The sequence below is a fragment of the Macrotis lagotis genome, chromosome X, assembly GCF_037893015.1.
Source record: "Macrotis lagotis isolate mMagLag1 chromosome X, bilby.v1.9.chrom.fasta, whole genome shotgun sequence".
Classification (NCBI taxonomy): Eukaryota; Metazoa; Chordata; class Mammalia; order Peramelemorphia; family Peramelidae; genus Macrotis; species Macrotis lagotis.
The window spans coordinates 611723598-611751476 of NC_133666.1; the positions used below are offsets into that span (position 1 = coordinate 611723598).

Sequence of the window (27879 nt, forward strand, 5' to 3'; positions counted from 1 at the left end):
AGGGATTGTCTTTTTTTCTTTCTTATCCCAAGTGCTTAGTACAGTGCCTAGCTCATAGTGAGCACTTAAATGAAATGATTACTGATTGATTGATAGGGGTTAACATGGTCAGACTTTCATTTTTAAGAAAATTGCTTCAGTGGTTGTGTGGAATATAAATTGCAGTAGAAAGAGACTTGCAAAAATCTAGGGTGATGTGATAAGGGTCAAAGGATTATGGCTGTGAGTAAAGAGAAGAGGGCAGACACATGTGAGATCTATTTACAGATGTCAAAATGATTCAGCAACTTTTTATACTTTTTTTCCTTCCACTCTCTCTTCTTTAATTCATCCTCTACAATTGTTATTTCTAAATCAGGTGCTTAATTTTCAATGGTAAAGTTTTCTTTTTTTTAAAAAGGAAGATAGTTTATTTTTCATGCTCATAATAAATACTTTTTTTTTTTTTAACATGCCTGCCTACCAAAGAACATCTCAGTAAGTTGCTTCACAGTTGGAGTCATTTCTTATATGGTATAGGTAGTCATCAATCATTTAGTTAAGGAATTCCATAAGTACCAGAGCTGCCATACATAAATGATGATCATTAAATATTATAGTTCAAGACACTTAGAAAGTCAGAAATACTTCTACCTGAATACCAGCGTGGCTGCAAAGGTAAAAGTCAAATTCAGATGGGTGGGTAATTTTGGTGTCTACTGTTGTCCCCGCTGGAATATTTCCACTCTTTCCAACCTATAGCAAGAGATGAGTAATATTAGGTAATACAAATGAACAGAATTAAATCATAAATTAAAAAATATTTTAAAACATACTAAATTATAAAAACTTCTAGTATCAAATGCTTTACTTTTAAAGACTTCCAAACAAAAGCTTCCAAAAAAAATCAAATTGATTAAAATTATTTTTTTAGGATTTCTTAGAAAAGTCCAGAACTAAAAGGTTAGCCTTTTGTATTCTACAATTTATACTCAGAAACCCATTATGTATGGTCATTTTGAGTGCTGGATTCACAAAATTCTATCTCAGGATGGGAAATGATGTCAAAATGGCAAATCTATCTGATTTCTCAGTTTCTACTATCCTATTGGAGATGGGTAATGATTTTTATTGAGACCTTAGAACCATGAAAAGATATTGTAACACTACTGATGGGGTAACAATAATAATGGGCTTAAGAAAATAAGTTAATTTATGTAGAGAAAAATGAAAAGAAAATTTAAACACAAGGGGAGAAATTAAAGAATCTTTCCTTTAGATTCAAAGGTTAAAACCCTCTCTTGAGATACAGATAGTGGTAAAACATTACAGAATCTCTAAATGTGGGAATCATCTTGGTCCTTTTCCACTTCTTGAGTAAGCCAATTATTATATATTATATCCAATTTTCCTTCAAAATATAATGCCACTTCTCTAATCTAGAGGCCTGAAATGTCTCAGTAGCTTTATAATTTTGGTCTTCTGGATCTCCTGTTTACAGTTAACAGTGTTGTGTCAAGCCCAGGAATACTGCATACATAGGCTTTTAAATGAGATTCCCAATGATTTAGAAGTATGGTCTAGCAATCTATATAGGAAAACCAAGTGGAGAAAGAATTCCTATTGTTTAGGCTATAACATAGTTGGATGGATGGCCATATGAACTGCTCTATCACTGCATATAATTTGGACAGAATGTGAAGAGATAAAGAACTGGGTCTAGATTTAAAATAGGAGGAAATGAGTGGTTTGGACTGTACATGGTAATTGAATAAAATTTTCAAGGATGACAAGATTTTCCATAAAAAGTTAAAGTTCATACCAGCAGTATTTTATGTCAAGTAGTGCATTAATGTTTGCAATTAAAGCTGATAAAGCTTAAGTAATTAGGACAAGTAAAATAATTCCTATTTTACACAGTAGAAACTGAGGAACAGAGATGAAGTGGCAACAAGTTTCAAAGCTAGTTCTTCTAGCTTAAAAGTTCAATTCTTAACCATTGCACCTATGAAATTCTTCCTTCAACAATGCTCTGCCTATTATCATGTTTTGTTAAGAACCCATCAACTAGGGGCAGCGAGGTGGCCCAATGGATAGAGCACCAGCCCTGAAGTCAGGAGGACCTGAATTCAAACCCAGGTTCAGACACTTAATAATTACCTAGCTGTGTGGCTAGGTCACTTAACCCCAATGCCTTAAATAAATAACATAAAAATTTAAAAACCCAAATTAAAAAAAAAAGAACCCACCAACTACTTTTCAGCTGATTTATAGGCACTTGCAAATTGACCTCTGTTACAAGCATTATAAACTCAATAGCACTTAAGTAAGTAATTAATGGTATAATCACTCAGGAGTTCCAAAATAGTGAGCCATATTTGTGATGAAATGGAACATAGTTGGCACCTACATTTGGGGTGTAACATTTAACACTTCTGTGAAACAGTAGGTCTAATTGATCCTTGATGACTACAGTTGTAAAGCTTCCAGACATAAGGAAAGATCCGATACAAATTGACATTATCCTTCTACTAAACCAGGTATGCATAAACTGATGGATCCTATCCCATCCTAATCCTCTCCAAGTTTTTAAAGGTCAAATTTTTGGGCAAGTAAATAGATGGAGCCCATTTAGAAATAACATGAAAACATTTTTGTGTCAATGATATGGAAAAAAAAGAGCTCATTCTGTGTGGTGGGTGGTATATAACCTCAGGGTAGGGCAGAGGTACAAATGATAAGGCCTAAGTCATCAATTTTAAGGCTAGAGATAAAGGTGTCCCGGGTATTAAGAAAAATTTGGAAAGCAAATGAAATTATGGGTGATACTCATTTCCTAACTTTTAGGAATTTGATCTGTTCTTGTTTATTGAGTTCAGAAGCAATGCCAATTCTTTACTGATGAATTCCTACAACTTACCCGTTCATTTTTGTCAGTACAGAAAAGCCTGGTGTGATGCCTTTTCTGAACAACTATAAATGTAATTCCAGGCTGATAGTCTTTTTCTAGTTTAATGCAAGCCTCTCGGATGGCCAGGAGCTCATGATGAAGAACCTAAGTAAAATTGGAGGAAAAAAAAAAAGCAGGATTAGGAATTGTGGGACTTTTTAAGTGACTTTACATATTAAATCCTTTAATAATGTTATTCCAACTAAAAGTGTGGGGGAATATGCAGTATAACTGAAAAAGCCAATTTTGAATTAAAGAACTGACAATGAAAAAATGGGAAATGGGTAATAGAAATAATACCAATACCAATTATAACAATTTCATACTTTAGTTTTAAAATAAATTCAACATCACCAGAAAGTGCCTTAGTCAGTAAACAGAAATACATGGCTTACTTGCCAAACTTTGAGTGCAGCCAAAAGTAATAATGGCTTACAAAACAGACTCCTTTGTAAGACAATAAAGATTACGAGAAGTGGCATCTCATAAAACAGAGAGAGAAACAATGGAGGGTAAACCCAGTTTAAAAAAATTGAGAAGATTTTCAGTGAAAGTCATTACTAGACATTTCAGGACAACAAATAGAAGAAAAATGGAAAAGATCTAAAATGATTAATATAACACTTTTTACTCTTGAAGTCACCCTACTTGGATTTTCTAATATTATAGTTATAGTTATGTTTACAGGTGGGATATAACTGGTAATACAGAGAGAACAAAGCAAGAGAAAAAGGCATCCTAATTAGACAAAGTATATATTAAGGATAGGGCTGGATTGGTTGTTCAAAAGATGATGGCTTGGGAATTCTCTAAGGTTACCAATGTTATTTTAATAGATAGATCCAATGGCCTTGTTTCAATTCTATCCCACTTGAACCTTCTTTGATACTGTTTCCTCTTGGCTACTTGCTCTTCCCTGTTTATATTCTCTTTATTGGTAACTGTATTCAATTCTACCTTTATGCAGGTGCATGACAAATTTATATCTATTCTAATCCCATCAGAGCAAAAAGTTCTGTATTGTCATATAGAATTCTCTATTTAGACATCTCAAACATCAAATTGTTCAAAAATAATCATTCAATAGTGGTGTCAAATTCAAATAGCAACAGATTCCCATAGGCTGCACATTTCCATAGAAATGAGCATCATTTATGTTATATTGTGATTTTATTTATTTTTCTAAAATATTTTCCAATTACATTTTAATCTGATTCAACAGTGCTGCAAGTTGGACACTTCTAATCTAAAATACTGTGTTCAGTTATAGGGATCACATCTTAGAAAGAATCTCAATGAACAGGGCAACCACGATGATGAAAGCTAATGAAATCACATCATGGAACTTGTTTGAAGATGCTATTAGCCCAGAGAAGGCTTGATGAATAGGATAGCTCTCCCAAGAATTTGGAAGTCTGTCATTTGAAAGAGGACCCAAGACTTGCTCTGTTTGGTTGTAAAGGATAGAACTAGAAATAATGAGATTTCAATATCATATGAGGAAAAATGTTGTAACAAATATACAATGTGAAGTTGGGATTGGGCAGTTGGAAAGGATGTATGGGATTAATTTAATATCACTGGAGGTTAAATAGTAGCTGAAGATTATGAAGAGGTAACTTCTATTATCTTTACCAACTCAGAAAGGTTATGGATTCATTAACTCTTAGTTTGTTTACATTTTGGTTGTATGTCCTCCCTGGGCCTTTATTTACTTTCTATAAAACAAAGATAAGAATGTTTGCATTGTTTACCTCACATGAAATCAAATTCAGATCAAATGCAATAAAGTATGTAATATTTTACACACACACACACACACACACACACACATACACACACACATGCACACACAAAACCCCCCAAACTTTACTACACTTTTAAGTTTTTAACAGTTCAATAGTTATTAAAGCTTAAAACTGCAACCACCCATTCATATTTTATATATACACATACATGAACATAGGTATGCAAACACCTATTATTTTATATATCTCCGGAATACATATATATGTATGGATAGATAACAATATATAGAATGGATGAATTACTAACAGTAATCTTCTTTTCAAGTTTTCTGCTAATGTTTCATCATTGTACTGAGGCTACTCTGGGTTCTTGAAGGTTATACCAGCAGAATGGATATCCTGGGAGTTCAAGATTGAAAAGTTTTGAGTATGATTTGGGGGATAATTGAAGGTATTAGCCTCCAAAAACCAGACTTGTTGGAAGTTGGAAAAGACTATACATTAGTTTGGCCCTGGGCTAACTTGAGCTACAACTTAATCTTGAAGACTATCAGCATATATAGGGTCTATGATTGGATTCAAAAGTCAGATGATCTGAATAAATCACAGGTCCTGGAAGCTTATCATTAGAAGTACTAATATTGTTGTTCCTGGGAAGGACAATGAGTATATTTTAGTACCATTTTTATGTAAATAAAGTATTCTGAGATAGACACACAAGTTTAGAAAAGATCTTTCTGATGGCTACTCTTCCAAAGAGCTCTTCTACATCAATTATCCACATCCTCCATTTCCCATGAATACATATAAAAATCTGTGAATGAGCTGATCCAACCTTTCCAAAAATGGAAAAACATTAAGGATGAACTGTTTTTTTTTAAAAAATAAAAACTGAATATATTTTGAAAGCGGATCATTTGCAATAGCCTCACCAAGAACCTGTTGGGAAATAGTAATGTGGTTTCTCAATAAAAGAAGGTCCTTTAAAGTTTGATTTTTGGAGGGGGTGGGGGGGGTGTAATGTGTTAAAAAGAAGAGTGCACTAGTCCTCTTTAGACCAGATTCTTTTGCCTCTCATTTTATAAGGAAGGAAAGTAAGGCAGGGAGGCAGCAACAACAACAACAACAATTTTTTTTTTTTACTAATTTTTCCTCCTAAATAGAAAGATAAAAATTTAAAAATGAAATGTCAGCATATGCATTTGTATTCTGAACTAGAATCATAACTAAAGGCAAAAGAAAATGAGAAAAGTGAATGATTCCATGGGGAAACAGTGATATCTAAAAACTGAACTCATTTTCTCCCCCCTATATCATCCCCTCTTAAATACTTCTCTATTTCTGTCAAAGGAACAATCATCTCTCTAGTATCTCAGATATATAACCTTGGCATTATCCTGGACTCCTCATTTATCCAATTAGTTGTCTTACATTGCCATTTCTAATCTTTTCTTGCATAAGGACCCATCTCTCCACTCACACAACTACCACCTTACATCAAATCTTCATCACCTCTTGCCTAGATTACTATAATAGTTTCCTAAAAGTAGATGATTACTGAAGGTCATTGACCCAGATGGTATTCCTTCATGGAACACCATTAACACCAACAACATTTACTAATGTTACAATCAAGAACAAATCACTATTGAGAGGGATTTAAAAATTAGGACTGCACCTGATTCTCATTAGATTCGATTCTGTTGCCCCAATTTTATAAAGAATTTCGCAAAGCAATCTCAAACCCAAAATGTCCAAAACTGAACTCAATAGATAGAATAATGGAAGTATTGGAAGAGAATCTTCACTAATTTGGTACCAAGGTGATAACTTTTTGGTTAAAACAACTGTTGAAAACTATGAGCTTGAAAAGAGGTTGTTATCAACATCAGTGGTTAAGTTCTAGAGATCACATCATGAAAAGGGCACCAATTCATTGGACTGTGTCCATAATGGTGATTAGTCTTTAACAGACTTCCAAAGGGGATCTGATACAAAAAAAGATTTAAGAAATTCTGAGACAGAGATATGTAAGATGATAAAAATAAAATAAAGAAAACCTACACTAAGAATTGTCAAATCAGTCATAAAAATTCAATGAAAAAATGAAAAGGGTAAGAACAGAGAAGGAAAATTATCCTAACCTGTTGAAACTGTCCCTCAGAAACACCATCTCTATAGAAGATTATGCGAGTAGGTTTGAAGCGAGTTGACTTATAGAACTGAATAAGGAGCTCTCGGACCATTGCAGCCAAATCTTGGATGATCTCTTGCCGGTGTTGCTGAACTCGTACAGTTGCACAGTAACGATTGGGGTGGGCATCCATGCTCCCCACCACCTGTTGAAAAGTAGAGTTCATTTTTCTCAAATCTGCATTGCCATAAAAAATGAAGACTAACTTTATGCTGTTAACAAGAGGAAAGAGTCATATATTTTACACAAAATCATTGGATTATAATTTTGGAAAGGGGCTTTGAAGTCATCTATGCCAACCTTTTCAGCAATGGAACAATTTAAGTCATGCTTTGTTGTGTACCCACAATTATTGCTATTGAAAACTAAATGTTAGATTTTTTTAAAAAAGTTAATTTCGAAGCAGAGCAGTTTTCTCTAAACAAAAATTTATGACAAGGATGAAGAAGCTGTATGCAGATCTCCCCTCCCCCACTTTCCAAGAGTATTAGACAATTGCAAAAGGAGAATTTTTTTTTTTAGTTTTTTGCAAGGCAATGGGGTTAAGTGACTTGCCCATGGCCACACAGTTAGGTAATTAAGTGTCTGAGGCTGGATTTGAACTCAGGTACTCCTGACTCCAGGGCCGGTGATCTATCCACTGCACCACCTAGCTGCCCCAAGAAAAATTTTTTTTAATGCTTCTGAGCATACCTGTTAACCCAGATTAGATGGGAGCTCTATTTGATATTGAGCAAAGTGATATATATATATATATATATATATATATATATATATATATATATATATATATTCAGGCAGATAGGAAGGATAAAGAATATTTAAGGATGGTAGTTGACCTCATAATCAGATAAAGTGACTATTTACTTTTTCTTCCTTACTAGATACATTTAGAGTAATGATGAGGGTGGGAGGGAGAGAAAGATGCTTATGATTTCATCTGTGTATTGAATACTCAGTATGCAACTTTCCTCTGATGATGAAAATCAGCAACTCATTGATAATTTCAAGAAGAAAAGTTGTCTAGTTTTAAATTTCCTAGAGGCACTAGAGGGGGAAATCAACTGTTAACTGTTAGTATATATACAAAGGCAAATCTCTGAATCTAGATCTTCCCGATCCCAAAGCTCATACATTATCTTTCTAATTATTAATTTTAAGAGCTATTTAAAAAAGGAAATCTTATAATACAGAGAAATAACCAACAAATATAATACAGAGAAAAAGACAATTCCTAGAAATGCCTTTCTTTCCACCAAAACTTTCCCCCCAAAATTAGGGACTCAATTACTACATCTTTTCCGAAAAAAATATTTCAAAATCAGTTTGAGCAAGGTTTTTTTTCTTATTTCAAGGTGATAATGAGACAGTCTTCAGTATTATTTGCCAGGTTCTCTGAATTCAAACTTAAAAAAAAAATCTGCTAATGTTAATTCATTAGCACCTATTAAAAAGTCATTAGTCAAGGTTAAAAAAAACTTTGAGGTTCAAATTGCTCATGTTGGGATGAATATAATGCCAGTAGATTTAAAAACTTTATTTCTAATAACTTTGAATTAGGAAGGAGGCTAATAACATTATTTTCCATATTATCAGAAATCTGAAAAGCAATGACTACCAACAAAAATTTCAGTTATATATTTTTAAAATTTCTATCTACTAAAAAAGATAAAATGAGGGCTCATAAGAGAAGCAGCAGTGTGTAATAGAAAGAGTAATACCTTAAGCTATAGGTGCTAGTCCTAGTTCTGCCTGCAAAACTGAAAGACCAAGCTCCTATCTGTTCAAGATTTCATTCATTTTTTTTTTTAGATTTTTCAAGGCAATGGGGTTGAGTGGCTTGCCCAAGGCCACACGGCTAGGTAATTATTAAGTGCCTGAGGTCGGATTTGAACTCCAGACTCCAGGGCCGGTGCTCTATCCACTGCACCAACCTAGCCACCTCTCAAGATTTCATTCTTTTGTTTAGTTGTTTTCAATTGAGTCTTTGTGATGTCATTTGGGATTTTCTTGGAAGATATGGAATGGTTTGCCATTTCCTTCTCCAGTTCTTTTTGCAGATGAGGAAACTTAGACAAACAAGGTTAAATGACTTGCCCAGGATCACACAGCTAATAAGAATCTGAGGCTAGATTTGAACTCCCAATGTGCCACCTTGTGGCCTGATTCCCCATCACTGTAGTTCTTTAAATAGACTGACAGTTTTGTTATAAAGGCAGGTTGCAGAGATAAGTAAGATATAACTGAACTTCGAGAGATCTTGGAACTTTGAGATTTTTGTGATTAAAAGATAGAAATTTAGCTTTGTAGAGTATTCTGAAGTATCTGTCATATTAGCTATGGAAGTCAATGTATGGATTATATATATAATCCATATGAAAATGATAGCATTTAAGTTTCATAATAGTCCTGTGATTTGGATACACTATTGCCATTTTATAGAAATTGAGTTAGAAAAAAAAAAGAAATTGAGCTGCCTGTGGTACTTCATGTTACACGACTAGACTAGCTAGACCAAGGCACATTCATTTCAAAGAAGAAACTTTTAGGCACAGAAAGTTTACTTAGAGTTGAAATCAGAAAACAAGCCTCATATTGCTGCCCCAGAATCTTTCTGTTTGAAGAAGCAATTCAAACTACTAAATATATAAATGAGTCAATTTAAAGCTAACATATAATGGTTGTGTTTCTTGGAATTGGCAAGACTTCGGATGGCCTAGTTCAATACATTGGTATATCCATTTTTTTGGGTGGTCATTACTGATAAACTTTTGGTACTTTGATAATTTTATAATGATCTACTTTATAAATAAATATAATATCTCACTCCCTACCTCAAAGAAATTACCAAATTACAAAAACTATAATAATTTAAACAACTACATCATTAAAATGTGCCTTCCTTAAAAAAAAAACAAAATTACATAAAGATGTTGATATACACACACACATGTATAATGGAGAAAAATATGCATTTACAATGAATTTAAAAATTATTTCTCAAATAAAGCTTTTTCTCATTCACAGAAGATATTTCTATTTTTTCTAATATTTCAGAATTTTATATGATTATGGTTCCACTTGAATTTAACTGGAAAATTACAGAAAGCAATGAAATAATAACAATAAAAGTAGTAGAAAGATTTAGGAGGGACTTTAACTGAGAGATGGAAAGAAAGAGAAAATATGAGACTTACTGCAGCAATAGAAGGCTTTTTTCCATCTCCTGCTGGGGGGTGAGTGACATCTGCACCCAGAAAGATGACAGGTTGTTGAAATACTGGAGGCCTAAGAAAAAGAATGTGATATCATTCAAATAAATCTTAAAATGCATATCAAGATCTGCTTTGTTTGACCATATCCACTAAATTATGAAACCTGGCAGAGTGTCTTCTTCAGGATATTATTTGCATCTACGAAGTGCACCTCAGTGGATTCTTGAGGGCTAAGAACAATTTACACTACAGAAACACTGTGTGACTTTAGTATTCATTTTGCTGCAGTTCCTGAAGTTCTTCTAGTTTGGGAATATTCAGAACTTCTTAGAAAATCCCTGGCTCAGTCATGGATCAATATATTCCCCTCTGTCAACTAAAGTAAGACATAGAATCTCTAGTTTCCAAAGGCAAAACCAATGAACCACCACCTCATTTACAGGTGTTTCACAGTTGCAAAGAATTTTATATATATCAACTTGTTTGAGCATTACCACATCACTAGGAGATAAAGATTGCAAGTGGTTCTCCCAATTTTTAAGAACAGGAAAAACTGAGATTCAAAAGAATGTTAGCTCTTTGGAAGACAAATGAGTAGACTATTTTCATTCACAATCAAAAGTGAAATATAGCCTTGATGCCTTGATTCCATATCATTTGACCCATAGTTTATTTTCTAAACATCAGATCATAGTTGGACTCTATCTCAGAAGCTTCAGTGAACAATCTACGTTCAATCTAGGGATCTAGCATAATCCTTGGTCACAGATGAAGCTGATGACAAATACCTTCTTTGTTTCTCTGCCAAAGATAAATTCAATATACATTCAATACATTCAATGGCTATACCATTTAAGGTCCTGGGGACACTTCATGTGATGGTGAAACAGTTATCCCTCAGTAAAACACAATAAAAGCTTGTATGAAGTAATCCAAAGCAAAGAATGGAGAACCAAGAGGAAAATATATGAAAACTTAATAACATGGATGAAAACAACACATGTAATAACAACCATCTTTTTTCCAAAGAATAGACAAAACAATTTAATTCCCTACTCTTAGCAGAGACATGGGGAATTATTAAAACAGAGTCAGATGCTTTATTAGTCAACTTTGAGATAATATTTGTAGAGGGCTTAGCACTTACTATATCTGACATATAGTATGTAATTATGAAATGCTTCTCTATGTCATTCCTGCACAGCTAGTTTTCTTTGACACAAGAAAGGGCTCACTGGAAACTCACTATGAGGGTATAAAACAAGAGACCTCAATGATAAATAGAGATAAAAAGATCTAGAGATTAGAATGATCTTAAAGAAAGAGAGCTAGATTTTGTTTCCCTCCAGGCTTTGAAACACATCAGTGAGGTTAATCTGAACAAATAATTTAACATCACCTCATTGATAAAATGAAGATGGGACAATAAGGTGATAGAGTACTGATCTTAGAGTCCAGGAGGCCTGAGTTCAAATCCTGCTTCAGACACTTGAGATTTACTAGCTGTGTGACTTTGGTCAAGTCACTTGACCCCACTGCCCCACAAAAATCAATAAACCAAACAAATAAATAAAAGATATGAAGACCATGACTGTACTTATGAGATCATTATGGGGAAAGTGATTTTAGAAAACCTTAAAATACTACCTAAACTAAGTTATTATGGTAAGATAATATTATGATTATTCCAGTCTAAATAGAAGCTGACTGCCCAGAATTACCATTAAAATTGTTTAAGGCTATTTTGCTAGTTAAATTTAAGTATATGTTAAAAAGAAAGGCTTAAGAGAATTTCAGATGGTAGGATGGCAGAAAGTAAAGCCCAATCTGTGTTAATTAAAATGTACTGGCACTATTTATTGCTAATACCTGTTCTATACTTCAGGAAATAATGTATATAAGCAACAGTGTCAAAGCTTTGCCCAACAGATATAGCATTATAAAGAATCTGAGTCATTCCTTCCACTAAAGAACTTCATTACATCTTCAAATACTGATTGTTAATTTAAGCTGAGTCCCCTGAGTTCAGCTGTTTGTTTTTCAGTCATTTAATCCTGTCTATTTCTTTGTGATCCTGTTTGGGGTTTTCTCAGCAATGTTACAAGACTGGTTTGCCATTTCTTTCTCCAATGAGTTAATGAAAACAGATGTTAAGTGACTAGTTCATGGTCTCACAGCCACTAAGTTCCTGAGGTCTCACATGAACTCATGCCTTCCTGATTCCAGACCCAGCACTCTATCCACTGAGCCAAGTAGCCACCTCATATCCCCTGATGAACTCCAAGCAAAGACTTCTTATCCTTTTTTTGGATCATGGAACACATTCAACTATCTGGTGAAGTTTATGGACACCTTTGTAGAATGTTTGTAAGTGCATTAAACCTAGGATTAAAAAGGTTATCAATTTTTTTTTTAAAAGTTCACAAATGCCAAGCTAAGAATATCTGGTTTAGAAGTTAGTGAAGAGAAAGGTTTATCACTGACAAACCATATGGCATTAGGAAATACTTGCATCAACTACTATAGTGACTAATGCAAGGTCCTACCCATCATAGATAGTTATTCCACTAAGTTTCCCGTAATTATGTGATTCTGGCAATACAAAAAATCTACAGAGCACATTAAAAGTGTAATATTTCCAGGGCTTATTATTTGTCACTTTCTTGTTATTAGTCATGGGGGTTTTAAAAAGTCATTTATACAGAAGGGTATCTTACCTAGTAGTATTTGCCTAAGTAATGCATAGTGTGTGAAAAGAACAAGCACTTTTCCATTTTCTTATGTTCCTTTAACAATTTCATAAACTGAATACTCCTCTAAGTTTGAGAAAACAGTTCATTCAGTCACAATAATTATATTCTGCACAGCATAGCAGGGAGAAGAGGAAGATGACTTCTATGTCTATGCAACACGTTTCCTTCACATTAATCATGTGTCCTGACAACTGCTCTTGGTTCAGCTGAAACTCAGTCAAGTAAAAACTGCTTATCTGGGTAAGACAGGAAGCTGGCTCAGTTTGGAAGGAGGGTGATGATTGCAGATACAGTCAGCAGATTAATTCAAATGAAGAGCCATCATGGAGGTTTTTATATTTAATGGACTCTATATTAATTTGAAACTATCTTGGAACTCAACCCTTGAATGCAACTAAAAGTCATTTTTTGGGGGGTAGGTGGAAGTTGGGTGTATGTGTGTGTATGAGGAAAGTGGGAGGGAGCTTTGGCTAGAGTTGTAAAAGTTAAAAATTTTCCTTTGTGTATGTGAGATATATGTGAGAGATAATGATAGGGGGAAAGAGAGAGAGAGAGAGAAAGATAAGGAGAGGAAGGAAATGGAGGGAAGAGGAGACACAGTGAGATCGTTTTCAAAAATATGCTTTTCCATCAACATAGTCATTATTTTTATGCTTGTGCAACTGGACCAAGTTTTTCCCAACAGCTCTAAAAGATTAACTGACATTCTGGAAGGTGAATTTTATTTCCTTTCTAGAGCATTTAATAAGTTCCAATAACCTTCTCCAAACTGGTTTGGTTACCATTTCATAAGAGCATAAGAAGATAAAAGGTCAAAAGGACCTCTTATAATGCAATCTTCTCATAAGGCAATCTTCTCATAGCTAAAATTCTGAGAGACTGTTGTTTGGCTAACATCCTATGACTCCAAAGTCAGTGAGGGATCTTTCTACTTCCCAGGTATATTAGAGAGGTAAATTTAGTCTAGTCTTGATTGCAAAATGAACAATTTGTACATGAGGAGAAGCTGGATGCTTCAGATTTGAACCATTAAGGTCCAATTTTTGTCTTTAAATTTTTATACATTAGGAACTACTTTTATAAAACACTTTGCTATAGATTTTTAAAAAAATTTTTTTATGAAAAGTTTGTTGAAGTATGAGGGAGAGGGAAAAAAAGCAGGGTCCCTGCTTTTGGACAACATAGTCTGAATAGGAAGATATCCAATTTAAGGCTATGGTTTCCTTATTTAGAAATTGAGAATCAGAATCAGAATCAGAAAATCCACAAATATTCAAATTAAAACAACTCTCAATATATCACCATAAACTCATCAGTTTGGTAACATGATAGAGAGAACTGATGAACTTTTAGTAAAGATTGAAGCTTATTTTTTTCTTTGTTTTTCTCACTTTTGGAGGGTTTTTTGGCAATTTAGCTAATGTGGATATGTTTGTATGACTTCATATGTATAATAAGTATTGTATTTCTTCCCATCTCATGGGGTGGGGAGTCAATGGAGAAAGAATTTGGTGCTTAAAACAAATCCAAAATTACATAATTAAAAAAAAAAAGAAAACGAACAGGACAGGATGATGCCTGAAGTCTTTTTCAACTCTAAAATTCTTTGAGTCTGATATTTAAAAATTCTTTGAAGACCAAGTCTTCTTTTCCTTGGTCATTCAAGGGTTAGCAATTTATATAGCAAACACTAAATTATTCTAAACCACAACAATCCAGGCAAGCCTTTCCTGAAAACATTTAAGCTTCATAACCAAGCCCAAGAAGGATGGGAGAGAGGAATGCTATTGTTCATCTTTGCCCCTCAGCCCCAGTGTAGAACAGCCATTTCACTTAGGTTCTAGCCAGAAGTTGCCTGTGTTCCTACATGAAATAACTTCCACCATTAACTACCATTTTATTTACACAACTACCCTGGGGGATAGATGTCATCATTTCCCACATTTTAAAGTTGAAAAAACTGAGGTTACATTACAGAATAAGAAATTAAAAGATGGGAAGGGACCTTAGTGATCATATAAGAAAATCTGAGGAACAGTTTAAAATGATTTCTTAATTATTTATTAGTATTAGGACTGATTCTATAGCTTAGTTCTCTTGATCCTCTTTTCTTGTTTGTTTTTTTTCCCCTAAATCACAACTAACCCTCAAAAACATTTATTAATCAGCAGCTGGATGGTGCAGGGCCTGGAATCAGGAAGAGTTGAATTAAAGTCTGGCTTAGCTATGTGATGTTGGATAAGTCATTTAATCTGTTTACCTCAGTTTTTTTCAACTATAAAATGTGGGAAATTATAAAGTGCTAGACACATGGTAGGCATTATATAAATATTAGTGGGTGATATTATTACGGGTCTGGCCAGATTTTAATCAAGATGGCTTACAATATATATAAGAGAATGAGCACGTTGATGGTTCACAGAATGATAGCTCTGTAGAAAGTATTGGTTCAATGGATTTCACATGTGGGAATGAAGGAGAGAGAGTACATTCTTTCACACTTGCCATGAAATTGGCCCAGGGGGAAAAAAACCCATCCACTCTGATATTCACTTCAATCATCTGTAGAAAGATGTAGGAGGAGTGGGAAAATAGATTAGAGGCATTTTAACTTGTAAAGAAGACCAAAGATTGAACTGAGAAAAAGACATATAGGAAAATTTGAAGGAGATCTTAATCATGCTTTCGTTTGGAAGAGGAAAGTTGAAGAACAAACAGCAAGGTCAAAGAAAATTAAGGCAGACAAAAGAATAAAGAAGTGAAGAGGATTAAAGAAGAAAGCATTTACCCTGGCAAGGTAAGATAAATAAGAAAAGGTAGGTGAAAAGAAATTGGAGGATAAAACAAACTGATGGAGTGAAGAGTAAATGGAACGGAAAAGACAAATGAATGGAAGTTAAGAAGACTGTCTGGCAATTAAGAGGTGATACCTGGCATTAAATGTCTTAACAATGCAGTTAGCCATAATATGTATGAGTAGGGTTAGTTCCAGACTATTAACATGTAATTTTAGAAAACTCAAGGTTGAGTCTCAAAGAGTATGGAAAGCAAGGAGACTTTGAAACAACTTGAATCAGATATGCAAAAATGGTAACATTCCTTCTATTCTCAAAAGACTACAATCTATTTTCCAAGTAGATTGAGGCTAAGGTGAGGGAACTTCATATCTTTCCACATTCCAGGTCATCAGAAGCAAAAAATGTTTCTAAAGGAAATGGAAGGGGTTCTTCCAAGAGGAAAAGACTTTGTAAGAAGGCTGGGCAGTGTAGGGCTGTTACACAGAGAAGGGAGGGAAAAGGATAATTACAATTAAAGAACTGAACAATAGATCTGAAGTTCTTTTGAAAAGGAGGGAGTTGTGTGCTCTGAGGAAGAAGAGACAGATTGCCATTCAAGGAATAATATAGTTAAAATCATAGAAGTGACAGATCTGAGGAAGAAACAAAGAAAGAAGACTGATGATTCTTTCTTGAAGGACTTACAAAATGGAGATAGCTATTTGCTTATCTAATATTGATAGAGAGGCCTATTGTCTTTCTAGGGCATATATTCAAGACATAACAAAGAATCTTCCAAGAATTATCAAAATGTACTAACTACTTAGTAAATAAATGAAGAATGAAGGCTAATATGACATGGTATCTAACACTGGCAGGCACTATGCTAAGTGCTTTGGAAATTTATATCATTTGACCCTCACGACAACCCTGGGAGGTAGGTGAAGTCATTATCCCCATTTTACTACTGAGGAAATTGAAGCAAATAATGGTTAAATGCTATCACATAGTTTGTTAGCTAATAAAAGGAACAAGGAGGCAACTTTTATCTCATTGATAATCACTTGGCAAGATGATTCCAAAGACTAAATGAAGGCTCTTAAAGGATGTATCTTATTAAAAGTAAAGTGAGGGCAGGATATCATTTTAATTGAAGATATATTCCTGAGAGGAAAGGCAGAAACCAGAAAATACAAATATCACAGGATGAGAGATTTAGAGCTTTATGGGAACTTTAAGTTGAATTTGGATTCAGATATTTACTGACTCTAGTTTCAGTACTTTGTTCATAGTTTGCTCTGACTGTAAATACTTCTAGTGATGTATATGAGTACAAATAATACTAATTATGTATTAATACTGAGTACTAATAATACTAGAAAGAATCTAATAAGTATCCTCAAAGATTACCACCAACAGTCTGGTAGAATATAAGGTCCTTAGGGCCCAAGATTGTGCTTATATTCATTACTTGGAAAAAAAAAAAAGGAAGTCCACAGGAGGACTTTGTCATTGAAGTCCAGAGATGTAGAAGAGAAAAGTTGATTTGGGAAGTGAACAACTGATATATAAGGCAGTGCCAGAGAATAAAATTTAGATTTTTGGATCATGGCCTAAAGTTCACACCCCTAGAGTATACCTAATAAGGACTGGTATAAGTATTTTTACCTTTCATCTACAAAATGATGGAGGAGGGGACTCTTGTATATATCTACCAAGTGAGATCCCATAATAGCTCCAATAGCAGTTGAGATAGTCATTCACAATGAAAGTAAAAACAGGAATCAGGAGTAAAACCCATGACCATTTTATGTCTGTAGAGAAATGCCCAAAGTTTAGGTAACAAACAAAAGGAATAAAGAGACAAATTTTATCTCATAGTGAATAACTTGTCAAGAAGAATCCAAAGACTAAATTAAGGCTCTTAAAAGATGTATTTTATTAAAAGTGAGGATATCATTGTAATTGAAGATATAATCCTGAGAGGAAATCCAGAAACCAGAAAATATAAATATCACAGGACCAAAGATTTAGAGCTTTAATGGGAACTTTAGAGATCCTCTAGCCTTTTTAGTTGAGGAAAGACTTCCTCAAGGTCACAAAGGTAGTAAATGTCAGAGAAAATATTTAAGCCTAAATCTGTCTATAGCCAAGTTTCTTTTCATTATTATAAGATTCATCAAAATGGTACAAAGTATATGGATGAAGCATCAATGGAAGGAGAAACAGTCATTGTAATATATATCACAGACCACTTGGACAGAAATAGGAAACAGGTGAAGAATCTACAAAAATATCATAAACCTCATACAAAAGAATGATATAATAGGATTGAGGGATTTCAATCCAGATAGCAAAACAAAAAAGAACTAAAAATCTTGATTTATTTTTTAAAAAATATCCACAGTAGGAAAACAGAAGGTTAAAAGGAGAACATTTCTGAGGGCTTATGGTATGATAACTGACAACAGAGAACAGGAAGACATATTTCTTATTTTGCTTCTCTTTTCCATGGCAAGGAGAATTACCTTTAAATTGGAAATGACAAAACAAAAGGCCAACAGGAAACATCTGATACATAAGATATGTAAGAAAATTAGATTGTGGAAGAGATGGTAAATAGAGTCCCCAAAATGGAAGCAGTATTAACAAAAAGCATGACTTCACTAAGAATAGGTCATACCAAACTAACCTCATATCTTTTTCCTACCCACCCCCTCCACACAGGGTTACTCAATTAGAAGAGTACTGTTCTGTAGATACTTGTTTACCTAAATTTTAGAAAAAAAAATTTGAGATGACAAAATGAAAATAACAAATGCTGGAAGAGATATGGAAAAACAAATACAATATGCATTGTTGGTGAAGCTCTGAATTAGACCAATCACTCTAGGGAAGAATTTGGAACTATATCCAAGACTACAAAACCCTTTCACCCAGCAATACCTCTACTAGGTCTATATTCCAAGGGAATAAAAGGAAAAGAAAAAAGGGAAAATGTGTACAAATAAAATTATTCAAGAAGCTCTTTTTTTGTGGAGGCAAAGAGGAAACTGAGGTTATCCCCAACAATTGGGGAATGAATCAAAAAGTTATGGCATAGGAATATAATTGAGCTTGTGCTGTAATAAATGATGAAGGGGATAATTTCAAAAAACTTGGTAAAACTTACATGGACTGATGTAAATTGAAGTGAGCAGAGCTAAAAGACTTAGTAACAAATAAATGTGATGATCCACCACAATTCCAAAGGACTCATTAAAAAAAAATGGACACATATTTTCCTTTTAATGTTTTTTGCTTTTTTGGTCTTTCCAGAATATATATTGTATAACTTCATATGTACAATGAGTAAACCATATTTCTTGTTTTCTCAGTAATAAGTAAAAACATTTTTAAAAAACATTCAATGGGACAGTTGGGTGGCAGAGTGAATAGAGAAGTGGCCCTGGAGTAAGGATGACTTGAGTTCAAATTTGGCCTCAGACATGTGACACTTAATAGCCAAGTGACCCTGGGCATGTCATCTAACCCAAATAGCCTCAGCAAAAAATATCCAGGTTAGAAGGTAATACAAGTAGATCATTCAGAATTGGTTGAATGAAAAAAGTTAGGGCTTATGGTTCAAAATCAATTTTGTAGATGCTCTTCAATGGAAACGCCATTTGGATCTATGCTTGGCACCAGAGTGTTTTAAAATTTCTATTAGCAACTTGGACAAATGTAAACATGGTATTCTTATCAAATTCATAGATGATAACAAAGATCTAAGTGACAGTAACAGACTAGATGGCATTTGGGATCCAAACTTTATAAGTCAGAAAACTAGATTCTTATTTGGGCTCAAAACATTAACTTCATAAACAAAGGATGGTCAAGGCATGGTAAAATAGTTTGTCTGAAAAAGATATGGGAATGTAAATGGATTTGGAAAATTCAAAATGAATTAGTAGTATGATGTGGCAGCAAACAAAGCTAATTGTATTTTAAGATGCATTAAGAAAAGTGCAGCTTCAAGGAATAAGAAAATGATAGTCTCACACTCTACCTGGGCTAGAGTACATTTAGAGTAATGTGTTCAATTCTGAAATTAAGGAGAGTATAGAGAAGATGTTGGACAGACTTGGAATCCATGTCATTAAGATTAGTTAGAAAGAAATAGTTAGATACAGCCCAGAGATGAGGAAACTCAGAAAGACAAAACAGTATTTTTAAGCATATCATGTGGAAGAAACACCAGACTTCTTTGGTTCAGTCTCAGTGGAATCAGAAACATTGTGTAGAAGGGACCCAGTAGAAAATTTAGGCACAATGTTTGGAAAAATTTCCTAACAATAATAGTGAGGTAAAACTAAAGAATTGGATGCTTTGGTAGAAGTAAGTCCCTACCCATTTAAGAAGACATTGGATGACTTTTTTTTTTTTAGGTTTTTGGTTTTTTTTTTTTAAGTTTTTGCAAAGCAATGGGGTTAAGTGGCTTGCCCAAGGCCACATGGCTAGGCAATTATTAAGTGTCTGAGGCTGGATTTGAACTCAGGTACTCCTGACTCCAAGGCCAGTGCTCTATCCACTGCGCCACCTAGCTGCCCCTGGATGACTTCTTGTAGAATATATTATCGTGTGGGGATTTCCTCTGGGAATGAATTGGACTACATCTATACGTCTGTATAATGGTAAGATTAATTTTGAATTGTTTCAACCTCATGTTCTGATTTTACCTGCCCTTTTCTACCTACCATCAGTCTTATTTGATATAAGTATTACTGAAATAACATCCTAACCAAAAATTTACAGAACTACAAATTAAATTTTATATATACACACACACACACACACACACACACACACAGAATATGTATAAGCAGCTTGAATGTGTGTGTGTATATATAGCATTGTGCTTGACACTGTAATAAATACAAAATTTGGGAAAGACATGATCCCTCACCCTACTCAACAAGATACCTATGATATATATTATTATATGATGAAAATATTAAGGAGCCACACAACAAATGTTGCCTGAGGAAGGTCAGGGGGCTAAGGATAGGGTAAGACATTCTTGTTCATATTAAAGTGGGTGATCTCTCCACTAGTGTAGAAGTCCCTCATTACTTTAGAAGATAGTTTTTGGAATGACTGTGGTCAAAAATATTCCTCAAAAGATAGCCAATAGTACTAATAAGCTTCAAGGTCCTTGAGGAGCTTCCAACTGGCAGGTAGGAACTGCAGGAACTTACACTCCATTGGTGCTAGGGCCTTGTCCACATCATGAGAAATGAGGATATTCATGCATACAACATTTTAACAAATTCACCTTACCTTCCCTGGGGTAATAGGATGTTGTTTACGCCTCCTAGTTTGACATTGATCTTTAAACAAAGATTTGATAGGGTCTGTGGTGTGGTTCTCTGCACATTTTTCATCTGAACACACTGTGTGGCCATGCCAAGCACAGTGTCCCCAACACGTTTCACTTCCGCTGTTAAAAGAAAAATCAATAACACATATTATTAATTATCAAAAAAATAACAATTAGTTTTATATATACTGCCACCCAGGTACATTGAGTGTAGTCTCAGATATTTAGTTGGAACTGGAAAAGACCTCTAACAGAACACTAAGTCTAAGTCTACCACCCCCTTTTATGGATTAGTAAACTGAGACCCATCTGAAATAAGTTAATCAAGTTTACAGAGAAGATAAAAGACAGGGCTAGGATTTAAGTTCAGATCTCCTGATTTTAATTTCACAGGTCAAGGTCACACTTAATAACTATGGTCCATAATTATCATTACATATTAATATACATGCACATGTGTATAGACATATTTATATCTACCTATCAATATCTATCAATCTATCAAAACAGATAGAAAAATAGTCAATATGTGGTTATTTTATATTCATGAAGTTTAATTACAATCAAGGCTTAAATACCAAGAAAAAATACCATCACTCTTATAACAAGAGCATAAAAACAAAACATTAGTCAAGACTTAAAGAGAGTTATCTATGTACTGTTCACCCCCCTGAAAATGACTTCTGCCTTTCCCCATGAAACATCTGGCAAACAAGTTCTTTGAGGATGATAGCAGACAAATAGCAAAGTGAGCCTAAATAAGACATATTTTGCTTCTTGCCCTAAAGGAATTCATTCACCTGCTGCTCAATTCCCAATCTCCTTCGACACAACCATGGTAATTAAAGTTTATGTTTATGTAATGTTCTCACATACATTACTCTCATTTTCTCCTTAGAACAACATTGTATGGAAGGGAGTATGTGTATTATTATATCAGTTTTATAGATCAGGAAACGGAGATACAAGGAAGTTAACACAGCTGGTCAATGGCAGAACAAATACATTAACCTATATCTTGTGCCTCTTAATCCTTGTTTCTTTACATATCACCATGCCTTCCTACCCTTCTTGTCTAAAAATTAAGACTGAAATAAGGCTAAGATGGATCTCAAATTAAATTTTAGCTACTTCTTGGAGTGGCTCTCATATGCTGCTCAAGTAAAATAACAATTACCTATTAGACTGAATCAAGACCCTTCGTGTGTGGCTACAGATGGAGGATTCTGTTGCATGTAGTTAAACCTCTGTGAGAAATGTTCTCCAGTTTAATTTGGAATCTAGCTGGTCAAATTCATACCTGAATTAAGAAGCCAGGTTAAGATATACCCTACAGGAAATCATCCTGTTTTAGCATGAAAGTTTCTATTCAGAGAAAGCCTAGTAATCTCTAAAAATCAACATACAGACTTTTAGAAGTCATTTTTTTTTAGATTTTAGAAATCTATTTTAGAATTAAAATTTTAGCATATAATGGTTAGTTTTCAGATGATATCAACCTAAATCTAGTGCTATACATTTTACACCCACAAACTATTAACAGAGGGACCTAGATATGTCTCATCTAGTGCAGAGGCTCTTAACTTGCCTCGGGTCATGGACCCTTAAGACTCCCATGAAGCAGTAGGATATGAAGCTAAAGAGTTCTCCAGAATAATGCTTTTATTTATTTTGAGTTTTACAATTTTCCCTCTAAACTTGCTTCCATCTCCCCACCCCCCACAGAAAGCAGTTTGTTAGTCTTTATATCATTCCCATAGTATGCATTGATCTAATAATCAGAATAATGCTTTTAAATATATAAATAAAACATCAGATTAAAAAAGTCATTTATATTGAAATAATTATCAATAATTATCAGAATTTTTAAGTTTGTAGACTTCAAGTTAAGAACCCCTATTCTAAGCCAACTCTTCCTCCCCCCCCCCATTTTATAAAGGAGAAAACAGAGGCTCACAGAGAAGAGAATTTTCTAAGGTCACAAGTTGATGGCAGAACAAACCTAAGTCAACAATATTTTGCTTTGTCTTATTTGCATTTTAGAATGAAAGGCAGTGATAGAATGACTTAAGAGTCAGACTGGCACATAAGTTCTCTTTCTGACACATGCTAGCTACTGCCATACTAGCAGCAGGCTGCTGTCAAGAAATAGCTTTGAAAATCTTATCAACTCTTATTACCAGACTCCTCTGCCGGTGGGCTTCCTCTTCACTGGGCTTTTGATATAATTGCCCTGAAACAAGAAAACTTAACTTTCTTAAAGCTCATTTACCAAAAGAAGCCAAAAGATTTTTCCCCTTTGATTATCAATTTTTTGAGAATAATTTGTATAGTGTTTTGATTTGTTTTTTGGAGGCAATCAGGTTTGAGTGACTTACCCAGAGTCACACAGCTATTAACTGTCTGAGGTTGGATTTAAACTCCTGTCTTTTTTTTTTTTTGCAAGGCAAACGGGGTTAAGTGGCTTGCCCAAGGCCACACAGCTAGGTAATTATTAAGTGTCTGAGACTGGATTTGAACCCAGGTACTCCTGACTCCAGGGCTGGTGCTTTATCCACTACACCACCTAGCTGCCCCTCCTGTCTTCTTGATTGTAGCATCAGTGCTCTATCAATTGCAGTCACTGAGCTATCCCTATATACAATATACAATACAATATCCCTATATACAATACTATAGTATTGTAACTAACTAATTGCTCTTTTGAAAAGTTTGTTAAAATTCTCCAGTAAGTTCATTAGGACTGGGAGCTTTTTCTTTGTTAAGTGAGTTCATTTCCTTTTCTGAGACATAATTATTCAAGATCTCTATTTGGTAGGATTAGTTTGGGCATCTTACATTTTAAAAATCAATGGCTTTATTTCTTTTGTGTTTCTCTGTTTTGTGGGCATGTGGGAGACTCTAATAATTCTTTGCTGTGATGTTACCTTTTTTCACTTTTTATTTTGTTAAAATAATTTTCTGCTGTCTTCTTTGTAGTTAGCTTGGTTTATCGGTTTTATTAGAATCAGTTTTTAGTTATCATTTGTAGTCTTTTTTGTTCCAAACTAATTTATTTATATTCTAAGTTTCAAGGTTTCTTCTTTTGTGCTTATTTTCAGTTTGGTGGTTGAGTTCTTAATGTTTAAAAATGCATATGGAATTTATTAATCCTTTCTTTTTCCATGGCAATCCATGTTCGCTTAGAATCTAAAATTGTATTGCAACCCATTCTCCCTTTGGAGATATATAGTAAAAAAAAAATGAGTATTTGAACACATAAATTATTTTTTCAATAAAAAGGTTGAAGGTTCTGTAAATACTCACCATAAACAGGAGTTTTGCCAGGCAGAATGACCACAACTAGCTGCAGTCCAGCATATGTGTTCTTTAGGTGCCTGAACATGGGCTCAACACTATCTGCTCCTTGGGCATATTTGCAGAAACATGGCTGACCCTGGATTGGCATTCCTGCATCTCTTGAGATCTTTCTGAGTTGTTCTGTGAAGGACCTAAGGGAAAAGAATGGTCATACTAAAAATTAATCAAAATTATATATAAATTAATTATAATAATTAAAAATAAATCAATATAATATATAGATGTAGCATCATACTATGAATGCCTATTTATTTATTTAAGGACTTTTCCTTTGATATTTAATTAAACAGAAAAATTTACATTTAGAAAATCCTACTTAAGAAAGCTGTGCCTACCTAAGCAGTACCCACCTGCTTTGTCCTTAGCCAGAGATTAAAATTGACTAAGAGTTAGATAATAAAAATGCACAATTAGCCTAATTATATCACATGCTCATAGGGTTGGAAGGGACAGAGTCCAGTCCCATCCAAATCAGAAACCCAACAAATCCAACCTCTGCCTGAGGATTCCAAAAATATTATTGTGCCATTATGAAATGATAAAGAGATTGCTCTGGAAAAGTTCTTCTATAATTGATAAGGAACAAAGTGAGCACAAGTGGGATTACAATTTTATAATAACTTTATAGACAAAAATAGTGAAAGACTTTAAAAACCCAACGCAATTATAAACCATGGTCCAGATAAATAACTCATCATCTATCAAGAGAGGTGATACACAATAACACACACACACACACACACACAGACACACACACGTACACATGCACACACACACAATTTGTTTAATTGGAATGTTCACATATGAACAGAGGTAAAGTAGCTCATTATGTTTTCTGATCACTCAAATAAGCAAGATCTTCCTTATGATGAGCAAAAATATGCCAAAGGATGTCATTAGAAAGAAGTATGACTAGAAAAGGAGTTGGACTAGTCATGTAATGAGAGATACTAACATGGTATCCATGCAATGATGAGACCCAGAAGAAACCCCCAAATATTGCATCATTTATGAGAGAAATAGATAAAAATTATTTGGGATGTGAAGTTATAGATAGGCTATGACCTTCATTACTAGAGGGAGTGAGTGCCTTTGTTGGTGAGGTCAAAGAATCATAAAAATACCACACTGTATGGAAGCACAGTACCTTACACATGTGTATCCTGGGAAATTAGTACATGTGTATATTGGGAAATGAGAGGAATGAGGGAAGGGATATGAGAGAGATTTAATTAATGTGGGTTACTCCTGGGTGAAAGCTCCAACCTTCAATGTAACTGGCAACTACTGTCTCAACTGTTGTCTCTTCTAGTCAGAAGAGATGACTAAGTTTATTGAGAGGTTAAGTAACTTATCAATGGCCAAAGAACTAGTTTGAGTCTGAGAGAAGAACTAAACTTGGGTTTTTTGACTTCAAGTCCAACTGCTCCATGCTATCTCTCACTTTGCACAAAGTATTCACTTAATCAGTTGAATTACTAAGTATTAAAAGATTTCATTTTTCAAAATCCTAAACTCATTGGTGTACAAGGAATCTCAATGAAAATTATCGTAATAATAATAATAGTTAACACACTCATATAAAATATATATACCATTTTTAAGTTTTGCAACATGTTTTTGTCACATTTGATCATCACAGCATATGATTCTAGTGAGCTGTTATTGTTACTTTAAGTAAGTTTTTTTTGGGTGGGGGGTGGTTGGTTTTTGCAAGGCAGTGGGGTTAAGTAACTTGCCCATGGTTACATAGCTAGGTAATTATTAAGTGTCTGAGGGCACATTTGAACTCAGGTCCTCCTGACTCTAGGGCCAATGCTCAGTCCACTGTGCTACTTAGCTGCCCCTTTAAGTAAGTTTTTAATGAATGTATTTTATTTTTTTACATCATCATCAAACCTCCCACTTCTAAATTCTTTCTAAACCATCCCATGTAACAAATAGTATTTTTTTGTTGTTTTTGTTTTCACAAGGGTTTAAATGACTTGCCCAAGGTCACACAGCTAGGTAATTATTCATAATTAAGTGTCTGAGGCTGGATTTGAACTCAGATTCTTCTGACTCCAGGGCTGATGATCTATCTACTGCACCACCAACTCCCCAGACAAATTTTTTAAAAGAAAAAAAAGTCAAGGTGCTATTATTATTCCCATTTTACAGATGAGGAAATTAAGACTGAGAGGTTCAGTGACTTGCTCAGGATTATATAGCTAGTAAGTGTCTGAGGTCCTGATTCTTAATTCAATGCTCTTCCTACTAAGCCAAGGGTAAGCGTTATATTCTCATGTGGAAGAAAACATACCTAAGATAACAATGAATTATTTAGGAAAAAAATATCAATCTGGAGTATTGTTAGCACTACTGAAATATTCTCAACATTTAACTTAATAGTTTTTCAGTAACCTTGATTTTTGGAAATGATGTGAGCAAGCTTGAATTTTGTTGACATGATGAGCACAGAAATCAATTAAAGATATCTGTATGAATTGAGTGCATTACTCCAAATACATAACAGGAGGTAATACTGGTCTTTTGAAGATAAGGTTGGAAGAGTGTGTAGGGCCAGGTGAGAAAGGGGGAAGGAAAAGGTGCAGTTTTCAGCTTTGGGAAGAAAAAGGCATTTTTTTTTCATTTTGAAACAAGAATTTAAAACCTAGATCGACCCTGATAGACATTCAACTGTAGTCATTCCAATATATTAAAGGTCTTGTTATTCAAGGAGCATTATTAAACAGAAGTTCCTTCTGTATGATTTTATTCCAGGAAGGGATGGAAAAACGATTTCAAGGCAATAAAAACTAAATGACATTATCAAGGATGAGCTTTGGGAAACAGTCTGGAATAGGTACCTTATCGATGCTAGAAATTTCAATACATTTATCTGTCATTTCCCATGAACTACAGATAAATATAAGACCTATTTTTCCTTTCTAAATGTTTATTAATTTGAATTTCAATCTCTACTTTCAATCTTTCAAATTTCAGTTTTGAATGAAGATGCTAGATTTATTCATCCAGCTACAAAATTCAGAAGCAATTTGAGATTTATATTTCTAACACTGCCTATTAAAAATCAAATTACTTTAAGGAATACTTTGTAATGCCCATTACTCTTCAAAAGCCATCTGTAAATGCTTTACATTGCTAATCAGTTTTGTTTAAAGGAACCATGGACAATGAATTAACCTCAGTACTGACATATAAACCAAATGGCATCGCTACTAAAATCGCAATGGGAAAGTTAAATGAATTTCTGAAAGAATTTGATAGTAATATATTTGCATTAGAAGATTTGTTGCACAATATTCTTCTTTCAGAACTGGACAAATCTAACAAATGTAAACAAAGTAAAATACATAGAATTTAAAACTAAAGACTGTGTTCTGAAGGAATATTAAAGAATATACATTTTCCAGAATCAAAACAGATCACGATTTAGGGCACAAAGAAATCTAGGAAAAATGAAATATTCAATACTTTCTTTAAAGAGCGTAATTTCAGCTATATAAGGTATACAAGCAAGAAATACAGACTCAATATGCTG

The 27879-nt window shown here is 34.1% G+C and overlaps 1 protein-coding gene across 4 annotated transcripts in view; it reads right to left on the reverse strand.

The window, feature by feature from the left end:
* Positions 1-27879, reverse strand: part of AGO2 (argonaute RISC catalytic component 2) — a 143583-nt gene that overhangs the window by 5658 nt on the left and 110046 nt on the right. For all 4 annotated transcript variants that reach the window (XM_074202731.1, XM_074202730.1, XM_074202733.1 and 1 more), the window contains 6 exons: positions 24282-24466; positions 20936-21095; positions 10069-10159; positions 6822-7016; positions 2900-3034; positions 634-735 (listed from right to left, as the gene is read on the reverse strand). In XM_074202731.1, the coding sequence (XP_074058832.1) occupies positions 634-735; positions 2900-3034; positions 6822-7016; positions 10069-10159; positions 20936-21095; positions 24282-24466 (868 nt within the window). The remainder of the gene's footprint in view (positions 1-633; positions 736-2899; positions 3035-6821; positions 7017-10068; positions 10160-20935; positions 21096-24281; positions 24467-27879) is intronic.